This window comes from Astatotilapia calliptera, chromosome 18 (assembly GCF_964374335.1).
Source record: "Astatotilapia calliptera chromosome 18, fAstCal68.1, whole genome shotgun sequence".
NCBI lineage: Eukaryota > Metazoa > Chordata > Actinopteri > Cichliformes > Cichlidae > Astatotilapia > Astatotilapia calliptera.
Window position 1 is genome coordinate 3308787 of NC_137439.1, and position 13879 is coordinate 3322665.

A 13879-nucleotide genomic window follows, 5' to 3' on the forward strand; every position below is an offset into this window, starting at 1 on the left:
GACATTTCTCACTGCAGCTCCAAACATTTGACTCCTTTTCTGTTTCAGAGCTTCCAGCTCCAGCAGCCTCCTGTCCTCCAGAGAGAGAGCCAGCAGACCTGCCAGCTCTGCAGCCAGCTGACTGTAAGATCACCTGCTGCCTCTCTGCATGGACAGCTCCAATGTCCAATGAGGCAGCTGGAACAAGTTTAGGCTCTTAAAGTTGCACTAATTGATCAAATCTTCATCCAACAAGCTCTGATAAAGCCACTGTACACTAGCTGCTCAGCACCAAACAGCAGACAGACCATAATATGTCAGAGATCAGTTTATTAGCTGCTTGTGGAGTTCTTCTGCCCCCAAGTGGACACAAACACTACATCAATTCATCCACTTGAAGAAGAAGCTGTGACTGTTTCTATTTGGACTTTTTCTCCTTGATCTGAGAGGAATAACCCGACTGTCTGTCTGTCTCTTTGTGTCTGTCTGTCCTTCAGTGTCCTTCCAGTCTCAGTGCAGGGTGAAGCTGCTCTGCCTGCTGTACACAGTGCTGATAGTGAAGAGTCTGGTGTACTGCTGTGGACTCTCTCTGCTGATGATGCTCACAAACAAGGGAGCGTCCACCAACTGCACACATGCTGACTGACTGTTTCCTGCTCGCCTTTTCTCACCATCACATCTCATCAATTCATCTCATTCATCACTTTGATCACAAATGTTAGTTATGATGTGTTGTGCTTATTTTGCCTTTTTCTTCAACAGTTAGAAGATCGTCTGAAATAAATACATCTTTACATGTATTGTTGCTCTGAGTTAGAATTCTTTTTGTGCTTATTGTGACTTTTATTGTAGTAACAAAAACCATCAGGAATATTTTTATCACAAGTTTTTGTTTGATTTTCAAATGTCAAACAGTGTAGTTGTGTTTGTGTGAACAATAAAGATTTGAAGATGAAGAGTTTGATTCTACTTTCATTGTGTGATCAACAACAACCCGTGTGAGTGAAGCACAAACTGACTGTATCCAAACTTGCTCTCCTGCAGCAGACGGGCTGTGTGGGTTTCTGCTCTGCAGCCTCCACACCGTTAGCTGTGGCTTTCACTTTAATAACACAATGACAGTTACAAGCAGGAACTCTGCTTCAAGAATGATTCCAGGAAGGATCTGTGTTCTTCACCTGTGAGAGAAACAGCTCAAATCCTCAACTCACAGCTGACAAATGAACTTTAATGGAATCAAAGGAGAGACCATGAAGCCCCTGCAGTCTGCTCAGCTCCCATTTTATTACAGTTGGAAATGAAACACAAGATGAAGAAGAAATATGACATCATAGAGAATATGGAGCATTTAATTTTTATTAGTTTATTTAATATTTAAAATGTCTTGAACATGGTGAACACCATTCTTATGATTTTTAACAATCACATATTTAGAGAAAAAGACGTTCATGATGAATAATACCAAACCAAAATGTATATAACTGCTACCTACTGTATAAGTAATTGTAATAGTTTATGATTGTTGTATATATTAGAGCCAATAAAAGAACAATGTAGTGTGTTTATTCTTCTTTACACTGGCATTTAGTTGCAATTAACCATTAACTGAGTGGTAAATGATTTTTATAATGTCAATGACAATACTACAATACACACATTTTGTTATTTTAGATTTTCATTACTTATAGTTAGTGGAATGCATTTGGATTGTTATTTTTTTCAGGTGAGAGAAAATATTAAAATATTATTAAATGGCCTGCATGGTAAATGACCTGTATTTGTATAGCACTTTACTTAGTCCCTAAGGACTCCAAAGCGCATTACACACATTCACACACTGGTGATGGCAGCTACATTGTAGCCACAGCTGCCCTGGGGCGCATTGACAGAGGCGAGGCTGCTGGACACTGGCGCCACTGGGCCTTCTGACCACCACCAGCAGGCAAACATGGAGTTAGTATCTTGCCATGCAGCCAGGAGGCAGCCTGGGATCAAACCACCTTCTGATTAGTGGCTGACCTGCTCTGCCACCTGAGCTACAGCCACCCTATTAGAAAAACATAAGACTGTTAGATAGACTCATGAATGAAATTTCCTTTGAAAGAAATCTGATTGAGAAACTTTTTACTAAAACTAACCCTAACGCAAGTAAGTTGTGACACCAAGAGAGCAACACAAAGTCACTGAATGTCTGGCCAAAAGAGCACAAAACACACAGCGACAGAAACACAAACAGAACAAACACCAGCACATCATTATTTTAGTAGTGCAGTCAAAAAGTTCTCAGACATGTCAGAAGAGTCTGTGCACACAAGTTTGATTCTTTCAAACTGTGGCCAATAAGTTCAAACACTAGTAAACTATGAACAATCAAATATCTTTGAGACATTTCCAAGCTGAAAAAAACAACGAAAGTAGACTGATTCTTACTTAGTACAGTTCTACTCTCCCAGAGCACTCAAAGTGTTCATACAACATGATACATTCACATAAGCACTTTCATATGTGTTTTAAGTGCTTACTAGCTAACATTTGCATTCCAATAGATGTATTGGAGAGCAACGTAGGGTTAGTGTCTTCCCCAGAGATGTGAGAGATGTGCAAAATAAAGACACTTCAAAATAATAATACAATTAACCGGTCAAAAGAAAAAAAGGAAATACAATAATAAAAACAAAAAAATCTGAAGCTTTAACACTTTCAAGCCCAGCATATCATATTTCATACATCTGTTTTTGTGAGTTTCTGATAAATAGCATGACACATTTTAAGGACTAAATTGCCAAAATATAGTTAATGTAGCAAATTTGATACAAATTAGAAACTCATATATATGCAGATCAAAATTTGATATATTTTATATATATTTTGTCTAAAGGTTCAACAAACACTCCATTAAAGATTTCAGGCAGTTATTTCATGGTTCAGGTTTTAAAGGGTTGAAAAAAAAGAAAAGTGACTCTCTTACTGAGTTTAAAACCACCGAATAGCAAAACGTGTCCATATTAGGGCAGACTGCATGTAGTTTAACTGTAGAAGCAGGCAAACTCACAAAGGCGCAATAGCTTCCTTTAAACGTGTCTAATGTGCCCACTGCAGGGGCTGATGGGAGCTTTGAGGACCTGTTAGAAACCACGTGGCCCTCGTCTGATCTCACAGCTCGTCCTTGTTTGGCCTCAGCTGCATCAGAGCGCCACTTCTCCCCAGGTTCACCAGAGGAAACACCACTGCACAAAATGCTTTTCCTCCCAGCTGCTGCTCTGTGCTGTCTGTGTTCAGGTGAGTGTTTCCAGCCAATCAGGAGCCAACAAAGTCAACCTGTAACAAACACTGTCACACTAACCTTCATCTATCTGTCTGTGTCTCTACAGCACTGGTTACCATGGCAGCAGAACAGCTGATTCAGGAGGGTTTAACATTGACCAGGAGAGTTGAAGAAAATGTTTTCTTCAGCTGTGGAGGGACTGAACAGTGTAGTAGCTATGTGTTCTGGTACCAGAAGAAAGAAAATGAAACATTCAAAGCAATTCTGCGTATTAATAGGAGAGATGGTGCAGTTTCTTCAGATTTCGGTCATCCTCAGAAAGATGATTTCTCAGCAGTGAATAAACAGAATGGCTTTGTACGCTTGAAGATAGACAATGTTAAACTCGCTCATTCAGCCACCTACTACTGTTCCTGTTACAAAGCAGGTTCCCACAGTGAGAAATGATCCCTGCAGCCTGAACAAAAACCAACAGATGAACAGATGTCAAACAGTGTCTGTGACAGGAAGAGAGCAGTAAACCACAGCCCAGCTTCACATGTTTCACCTCCATCTCAGAGTCACTTTTTTCTTTTTTACATTTAAAAGTTTAAAAGAAATCACAGAGAAAATTCTAGATATCACAAAGGTTTAGAAATTAATGAATTTAGGTTTGTAAGTTTTTGGACAATGCAGGATTGATTCTTTCTGGCTTCTATCCCATCAAAATCCATGGCATGTTTTTATTGAAAGGGAACAAAGTAATTAAGCAATAAACAATTAACCAATGCCCCTGGTACCAGAGACAAAGGGGAGAACATCTGGTTTAATGGGATGTAATACCAGATCTCTTATTTAAATATAGACACGTGTGGTTCCACAAAATGTCAGAATCTCAGCTAAGAGCTCACAAAACTATTTCAGCAACAGCTGAAACAGCTGTTTGTTGTTGTAGCTGATTAAAGAGCAGGTAAACTGATTCCGTAAAAACATATAAAAACAAAGTGCGGATTCCCCCATTAACCCGGCAGAAAACACACAGACATGCCGACAGGTGCCTAAAGCCGACGTCACACAGATCCCAAAACTTTAGGTTTCGTTATTCTCCCACCAAAATTCACTGAACCAGCAGCAGAACATTATAGAACTGTGCTTCACATTTGAAAAACATTGTAAAGAATTCCCACTTACTTTTGCTGTCTTGCTTCCATCACAATAAAATTCCACTTCCTGCACAGCTCTATTTCTGTGTGCTTGTCTCGTGTTTTTTTTCCCTGGAACACTCTCTCACAGTGTGTTCTCTAAAACCTAAAAGAGGAATTATGGATTGGATCAACTGGTCCCTGAATGCAATTGACACCCCTTCTCAACTAGAAGTCTGGGCTCGGGTGAGCCTGACTGCTGAAGATATCTACCTATTCGGAACCATGATAACAGGGTTCTTGCTGATCGGAGCTGGCTTGGCCCTGACTTATCGAAGAATTAAGGAAGCGGAACTGGCTGTTCAAACCCCCACAAGGCTGCCTGCTGGGATTGGAACGATGGGACGAGGCATGAGTTTCTAAAAATGGGCTCATTGAGTGCAGCACGGAGAAGATCTTGGAGAACTCACGGCTGCCGTGAATACTCAGAATAAGATCTCTGAGTGAAAAACTGGATTACATCTGGAGGGGCTAGCTCGAACAACACCTTTGAGCGCAAATTCGATCACATCTTGGAGCAGCTCACTGCGCTCGTGAGTTCTCAGAATCGTCTCTTTGAGCAAAAAGAATGACAACATCACGGAACGTACGTTTGGATAACATCATAGAAAGCTCACGGCTCTCCAACGGGAGATTGAGAGACCAGTGTTGGACTGTTAGAACAGCTTTGAAATTTATATGAGCTGTTTGCACTAAAGTAAAAACCATCATCACTTCATGCGGAGACCCCTTCGGCGCCAGCTGCGGCCTCAAGGCTGGAGCTGAACAAAACACCCTGATAACGACTGTGTTTAGTCTGTTCCTTCCCATTCCATGCAAGGCCACCTGGGTTGGCTGGAAGACTGTTTACTTAGCCTGGCGGGGCGAAGGACACTGTCTCAGCTGGACTCTGCACACACACACACACACACACACACATACACTGATATGCACACACTGATCCCCCCTCCCTTTCCAAACGCCTTGTGCCCTACCGGGGAAGATGGCAGTCGACTGGACCAGCGCAGACATGCTGCAGGACCGGATGCGCTGTCTACACCGGCTCTCTCTCACCCTTTACCCGCGCCTGTTGCTTGTCTTGTGTTTCTATGGTGTATTGATAGTCATGTGCTTTTTGTGCTGAGGTGTTTTTTCTGTTATCAAACTGTTCTCCCACTAGGAGCTCAGTCTGAGTGGAGTTTTTTTTCTCCTCCTCTTACCTCATGTTATGTATTTTCGTTGTTTTTTTCCTATCAGCCTACCTTTCTGACATGTCTCCCCAATGTGATGTTTGTGTAAAGTTGGTCAGAAGGTTCCTTTGTAAGTGCGCATGCGCCATTAGCGTGCTGCCTGCTGTAACCCTAATTTCCTTTGGGATTAATAAAGTATTCTGATTCTGATTCTGATTCTGATTTGAGACCCGAGAAACTATCCCCATCACCTGATTTAGGCTGGGAGAGTAAATTGGCCAGAGGAAATCTGGTTGCAGCAGGAAGTAATCCAAGCAGAGTGTCATGGTCCTGAGTCTGACAACTCAGTGTTTTGTGTTTCCTTGTATTATTCTATGTTCTTGTTAATTCTGGTTATGTGTTTTGTTAAGTTTTGCCATTTGTTAGGTTTCTGTTCTGCCTGCTCCCACTTCTGTGTTCCCTCTGTCTGTCCATGGTGTCACACTGTCTGCTTGTGAATCTGAGTGAGTTTCCTGTTTTATTCTTAAGGTTTCTGTCTCATGTGAGTGTTCTCAGCTTTATGCCGGCATCAGCCTTGATTTCCCCTCCTGTCTCCCGTCCCATGATTACTCCTGTGAGTATTTAAGACCGGTGTGTTCTCCTGCCTGTTGCTGGTTCGTCTGCGTTATCTCTGTTTTGGTAGTTCTTGGGTTTATAATAGCAGCAACATTTTTTGCACTCTTTTGCTACAGATCTCACACTCTGATAGCTTTCAGCTGCTGTACATGACTGGACGGTCAATCCCTCTTACTAGCTGAGAGAAAATGCTCCCCAGCCCTCTGCTCAAAGCACCAATCTACAGAACCAAAGGGAGGGGAAAGTTGGGAGGGGCGAGGAGGGTTTCCCCACAGAGAGCCTGTTTCACATGGTCAAATGCGACCCAACACTGAACTGGGGAACCCTTTCTGGTGAGGTCGGTTAAGGTACTGGTCAGATGAGAGATGATGAGATGAGATAGCCTTTATTTGTCAGTTGCAGGTCTTTTGCCCACAACCGAGATGACAGACCTTGCCGACCGTACATACAATACACAAACATCACATTGGGGAGACAGGTCAGGCCAGGTAGCGAGGAAAAAAAACATCGAAATGTGTAACACAGAAGGATAATACAGGAATGCACAGATATCAACACACCATAGCACAATAAACACAGACAGCAACATGGGGAAGAGTTCCAGTGTGGACATCTGATCTGGGACCGCTGCAATCTTTCAACTGCGCCTCCAACTGACCCGATGTCCACATCAGAGGGGAGGTAAGCGTTGGAGGTGGCGTTGGATCCAGGGTAGGGAGGGTGATGCGTCAGTGAGTGCTTATCAGTATCAGTATATGTATGTGTGTGTGTGTCCATAGTTCAGCTGAGACAGTGTCCTTTGCCCTGCCAGGCTAAGTAAACAGTCTTCCAGCCAACCCAGGTGGCCGTGCACGGAATGGGAAGGAACAGACTAAACACAGTCGTTATCAGGGTGTTGTTGTTCAGCTCTGGCCTTGCAGCTGGCGCCAAAGGGGTATCCGCATAAGTGATGGTATTTTTTACTTTAGTGCGAACAGCTCATATGAATTTCAAAGCAGTTCTACAGTCCAACACTGGTCTCTCAAAGTTCAGAATGAACCTACAATAATAAGCATCCAGCCCCAAGAACCACCTCATCTCTTTTTTGCTCTTGGGACAATGGACAGGACGATGACCATTTCTGCAGCTGTCTTCTCCATTTGAGGGCCCACCTGCCCACCTCCCAAGCGGTGCCCCAGATATTGCACCTTCCTCTGTCTGACTGCAAACTTCTTTGGGTTGGCCATGAGCACCGCCTGCCTCAGAGATTCCAGCACTGTAGGTTCTGCACACAGTCTACCCAGGTGTCACTGTGGATCATCGTGGCTCAAGAGTTGGGTGTTCGCCTTGTAATCGGAAGGTTGACAGTTCGAGCCCCGGCTCGGACAGTTGTGTCCTTGGGCAAGACACTTCACCTACCGCCTACTGGTGTTGGTCAGAAGGGCCGATGGCGCGATATGGCAGCCTCACTTCTGTCAGTCTGCCCCAGGGCACCTGTGGCTACAACTGTAGCTGCCTCCACCAGTGTGTGGATGACTGGGTGTGTAAAGTGCTTTGGGGTCCCTGGGGCTATACAAATACAGGCCATTTACCATGATGACATCAGGTAGGTGGCAATATATGCATTGTGCGGATGCAGCACCGGTGCATGAGGTGCTGGATATAGGCAGCTGCTGTTGTACAGCTGCTGGTGATGTCACTGGACCTGGAGAAAGTTCTTCTGTGATGCCCTATATAGTGTGTGTAGTTTAACTGTCAGGTCCAGAACGTACTGAATCTAATTTTTACTCAGGCTTAGACATTCCTTCCAGTTTTTCTTTAAGTAGGTCCAACACGTACCGCAGTTTCTTGCTAAACAGCAGCTCAAAGGGAGAGACCACAGGCACCTCTTTGGTTAGACCCAGTGATCTGGGTCTGGTTTATCCTTGTGAAAGAATTTAAAAATTATAGACTTATTCAGGAGCTCGACCAGCCTGTTACTCTGGGGGTGGTACACGCTAGTCCTACATACTTATTGCCCAGTAGTTTCTACAGTTCTTTTAGTGTGCAAGACATGAATTAGGTAACCTTGTCAGTCAATATCTCTCTCTCGGGATGCCAACCACACCTCTTGATGCATGCTAAGAAAACCAAAGAGGTCATTGTAGACTTCAGGAGGCACAGCACTGTCTTAGCCCCCCTAAACTTCAGTGGGGAGTGTGTGGAGAGGGTCCACACCTTCTGGTTCCTTGGTGTCGTCATCTCCGCTGACATCTCCTGGACAGACAATGTCTCAGCGGTCATCAAGAAGGCCCAGAACAGTGACAACATTTTCTCATGATAAGTCTTTCTGATTTAGCAAAACCGGATAATTTCCTGCTCTATAAAATCAAAGTTAACATGCTCAGTTCAGATGGCAATGAAAAATCAATGATTTGCAAAACTAATAAACGCATATTTTATTCACAACAGAACATCCAAAACATATCTAAGATGTTTTATTCAGTTGTGTTGTTGACCTTTTGCCAGTTAATTTCATTAATTGCAAAATATTCCTCTACATTTTTTAACCACTTTCTTTTCCCTCTTTTGTGCCTTTTCCCAGTTTTTTTTAACACATGTTGCTGCCATAAAATTCCAAGTAGGTCAGTATTTGTCATGAAATGGTACATTTTCTCAATGTAAATAGTGATGTGCAATACCACTGATTTCCTTTCCGATCCAATACCAAGTAATATTCAGGGTGGTATCGACGATACTGATCCGATACCAATTCTTTGTACAAAACCTTATTTTATTTATTGTATCTCAAATTATAGCATCATAATGATTACAGGACATCAGATTACTTGTTCTTATCACTTAATAATGCAGAGTTCATCATATAGAAATAAAAAAACTGAAGTTGTGCCTATTTGAACACGTTGCCTGCCTGCAGCACTAAAGGACTCCGTGAGGGACGTCTGTCTCGCCCTAGCAGCACCTGTCCCTGTCCTCCTCTTCAGTTCGCCTCAACATACGCTCGTCATATTCTGTGATATGATTTACTCTGAGGTGTTTGACGAGGTTAATGATGTTGCCACAACCATACATGTCAACCCTGCTGATTTTTCCGGGAGAATACCGAAAATCTCCCGGAGCCACCATTCTCCCGAATTTCTCCCGATTTTCCACCCGGGCAAAAAAATTGAAAAACCATATCACAGAATTCATAGCACGGCCCAGCCAATTCCAGTTTCCAACAACGGCGGCAGCGACTTAGTTTTAATATTACTCTTATTTCTCTTTCTGGGTCACAAAAAAACCTTTTAACATATTTTCAGGTGAGAACGTAGCTGTGTAAACTTCAAATATCTGAGCCGACCGACGCATCGTCTTCAAACCCCCGCGGTCTTTCACTACTCGGGTTAAACATGATGTATAAGTCACTTTGATAACTTAAAAATGTTATTGTTGGGCTTTTTTAGTGTTTTATTTGTTCGTGAGTAAATCGGTTTGGCTGAGATTAAAGTTATTAGATTAGATTAAATAAAATCTAACTTTATTAATCCCTCGGGAGGGTTCCTCCGGGGTTTTCACACAGCTGAATGAACGTCAAACAGAGAAATAATTAAACAAAGTGTGAGACGGTCGAGAGTTTACGTCAGCGCCCGGTTATATTTTAGATAGCAAGGAGCAGACGGCAGAGTTTCACTCCACCGAGGGAGCTCGTGACGTACTACCCGTCTTTCTTTAGACCGCAAAGGCCGGGTCCTCAGGTGGATGCAGCCTCTGAATTTGGACACCCCCGCTGTTTCCGGGTCGGCCAATAATAACGGTGACATTTAACGTATTGTATGACTGACAGCAAAAGTAAATTATGCCTCTGTGTTTATCAATCATAACCTACTTATTATGATTTCCCTTTTTCAAAATTGTGCATGGTGATGGGCCGGAGACTTCCACACTCTTATTTTCCACATTCCTGCAGCCAGTCTCACACACAGAGACTAATCTCCTAAGGTCAAAGGTGAATCATACCAACACACACAAATCCAGACATTACAATCATTTTCATTACTCAAACTACCTTTATCGTTGATATTATTGATTAGAATTATACTTTACTATATTTTGTCATTCTGACATATTTTGGCATTTGGACAAAACCAAACACAGCACATCAGCACAAACACCTCATACCAGTTTGAAAGGATGGTGGTGGATGGGTGATGATTTGAGGTTGTTTTGCAGGTATAGGACCTGAGCACCTTGCTGTCACTGAGTTAACAATGAACTCCTCAGTATAAAAGTATCCTAGAGACAGATGTGAGACCATCAGTCCAACAGCTAAAGCTTGGCCCAAACTGGGTCATGCAACGTTACAATCTTCCTTCAATCATTATGTTAGTTCAGTACATCACCCCTTGTTGATTGTTTGCCGTGTCTCTTCCTGTGGGTCAGTCCTCCTGCTCCTGTAGTACAAGTTGAGTTTGATATTAGACTTTTATTAGAACAGTCAATTTCAATCTAAGATTTTAAAGCATAAAGGCTCCAACAGCAATGCAGATGTTAGTATAACTGAAATTATTATGTAGTTATTTGCTTTCATTATTATTTTGCCGCTAGCGTTGCTTAAAAAAAGGAGTCGTGTTTTTAAATATATATATATTTCATTCATGTTGATATGAATGTTAAGCAGCTGAAATCATGGAGCTGAGAGATGATCCTGTTTAATCTTTTGAACACATTCACCTCAGATGACACTTTCAGCAGCAGACAGGTTTTTGTAGCAGTCTGTCTCACTGTGAGAAACAGTTACTACATCTTTGGCTCTGGAACTAAACTGTCTGTAACAGGTAAGAACAAACATTTATTTTCCTTCAGTTGTTTTATTGTAGAAGCTGAAAATGTGTTTAAAGTCAGTTTGTGCTGCTTCAGGCTTTACATGTTAGTTTTTCATCATTAGTAGAGAATTCATCTGCAGCCATTGTTACATAAGAAAAGCTCAATAATCTCTGAAAACATGTTGAAATCTCACTGAACAACTAAAGTTATTCTTTATTTCTGCAAATATTAGTGATGTTACAAATATTTAGGATTTGATCCTCTCAGTGATTCTGCACCATAAAGATTTTTTAAGAATTTATTGAAGCAATTTTAATAAATATGAAAACTGAAAGGAAAATTATATTAAACACAACTTTTACATAATTGTTTTTAACTTAAGACATAACATTACAAATTCTAACACGCAAATCTTAATGTTCATTTTCATTTTAAACATATATGGCATAGGTGTTTGTTAGAATAACTGTTGCTTACAAGTTTATAAAATATGTAAAACAAAATCCAGACACAAAAAAGTTTATTTACACTGCTGAGTTTTGTTTTTTTGTTTTTGTTCTTTACAATCATCTGTTCTCCTAACAACATGACTTCATAAAGTATATCGTAAATGGACTGATTCGTATATAGCACTTTTCTACTCCCTCGGAGTACTCAAAGCTCTCTATACAACATGCCACATTCACCCAATCACTTTATCTATACTTAGTGCTTTCTAACTACAATCACACACATTCACACTCCGATGGATGCATCGGAGAGCAACTCGGGGTTAGTATCTTGCCCAAGGATACTCTGCATGCAAACTGGAGGATCGAACCACCAACCTTCCAATCAGTAGGTGACCTGCTCTACCTCCTGAGCCACAGCCACCCCACCATGTATTAAAAGAATGAAGCTCCAGGCTGGTAATGGACAAGGAGAAGTGTGGTGTATGTTATGAAAAGGCTGTGAGCCCACACCTACAGCCAGTTTAGAAGTCAGTCTAACATACTTGTCTTTTGAATGTAGAAGGAAACCTGAGTGGACAGAAAAGGACGACACAAGCACCAAGTATACATGTGACCACACAGCAACCACCATCAGGTTTGAACCCAGAACTTTCTTACTTCATGTGCTAACCACCACACCAAAATATCACCCTTCATCTTTTCAGTTATTTTATTCAAATTTAATAACAGGAAAAAATGGTCCAAACTGACATGTAATGTTATTTAACATTTCAAAAGTATTTTGTTTTCCTCATGTGAGCCATGATGACATGAGGTGATGACTGTGTTTGATATGAAGCTGAATCCAGTGTATGTAGTGAACTTTGTGCTGATGAGTAGTTTAGTGATCAGAGTCCATGTAGTTTCCAGGATCAGACTGAATGCAGTGCAGTGCTGGAAGCTGCTGCTGACTGTGTGAATGTGTGTCTGTGCTGCTTGTTGCTGCTGTCAAACTTCTATTTCTACCCAACAGGACCCAGAGTCCACGTGGACGGGAACAGCTCCCTGCTGTGTGTCCCCCCAGGCATCTTTCCTTTTCTGGTCCAGCTGTCATGTAGAAACCAGACAAGGAACGGCCGACTGAAGCAGCTGCCCACTGCTGACGGAGAGCAGTCAGAGCTCAGAGAGTCGAGGCCCTACTCTCCCATCTTAATGACCCATGAAAGCAGCACCTATGAATGTGACTGCTACATAAAGCACAGGGGGAAGCTCCGAACACAACAAGGTAATGAAGGCTTGGTGACTGTGTTCAGCAGTGATTCAGCTTCATGTGGAGATGCTGTCAAAGAGAGCAGAGCAGCAGAGGACTGACATTTCTCACTGCAGCTCCAAACATTTATTTTTTTGTTCTTTTCATTGCAGATTATGTGCCATCTATGTTCGAGGTGAAGTCGATCTACATGCTGTACACAGTGCTGATAGTGAAGAGTCTGGTGTACTGCTGTGGACTCTCTCTGCTGATGATGCTCACAAACAAGGGAGCGTCCACCAACTGCACACATGCTGACTGACTGTTTCCTGCTCGCCTTTTCTCACCATCAGATCTCATCAATTCATCTCATTCATCACTTTGATCAGTGTTGTGTTTATGATGTAGTTCATTCCTCTTCTATTCTGCTTTTATATTGCATTTTTATGCACACTGTATTCTAAAGTAATGTATATATGGACAGTTATGGATCAAATGGAAATTCCTATAATAAACTGATCAAAATAAATGTGATTTTTATTGTCTAGTTATTTTGATTTTTAATTTGGTCATGTATTCTAAAACAAAAAAATAAAGCTTCATATTTTATCATTGTTATAGTTACATTATTGTCCAGAGTGAGTTTTTTCATGCATTCAAAAAACTTCAAAGAATCTGTGATTTATGAAACCATGTTAACACTTGTTTGTCACATTTACATCTTTAGTTTTAAATTATATCCATTTCCAAACAGAACTCCTGCATCAGAAGAAGACAAAAGTCAAATGAATGATCCAAATGTACTAAAACATGTAAAAGATTTAAACACAAATTTTAACCTAAATCATCTGAACTGTGACTGAATAGGTTTTTACATTCTGTGGATGAAAAGTTGGTCAACAGCGACACCTGGAGTTGTTTTGTATGTCAGAGAAAACCAGACCTGTTCATTAATACTTAGTGATACTTTTTTCAAAATACAATTTTGAAAATATTTTAAAACAATAATGAAATAATTATGATCACAACACCTCACACTCAACATTTACTTTATATTAAAATGCTTGACATAACTGGCAGATGTGAAATGTAAACATGAGGTCAGAGGTCAAATGTGACATGACATTTGGATGCAGGCCACATGTGAGGTGCAGAATGCTCGTATTACTTCCTAAATGTTGCCAATACACACAAAGGCAGCAGCA

The 13879-nt window shown here is 41.4% G+C and overlaps 1 protein-coding gene across 14 annotated transcripts in view; it reads left to right on the top strand.

Annotated features, from left to right (window-relative positions):
• Window positions 1–13298, top strand: part of LOC113010740 (uncharacterized) — a 170689-nt gene extending 157391 nt beyond the window's left edge. For 12 of the 14 annotated variants that reach the window (XM_080292462.1, XM_080292460.1, XM_080292461.1 and 9 more), the window contains 2 exons: window positions 49–123; window positions 477–935. In XM_080292462.1, coding sequence (XP_080148588.1) covers window positions 49–123; window positions 477–625 — 224 coding nt within the window. In that variant the 3' untranslated portion in view covers window positions 626–935. Of the gene's footprint in view, window positions 1–48; window positions 124–476; window positions 936–10511; window positions 11006–12005; window positions 12081–12458; window positions 12711–12847 lie in introns of those variants that run through there. The other 2 variants (XM_026149941.2, XM_080292467.1) reach the window with 2 other exon arrangements.
• The last annotated feature ends 581 nt before the right edge of the window (window positions 13299–13879 follow it).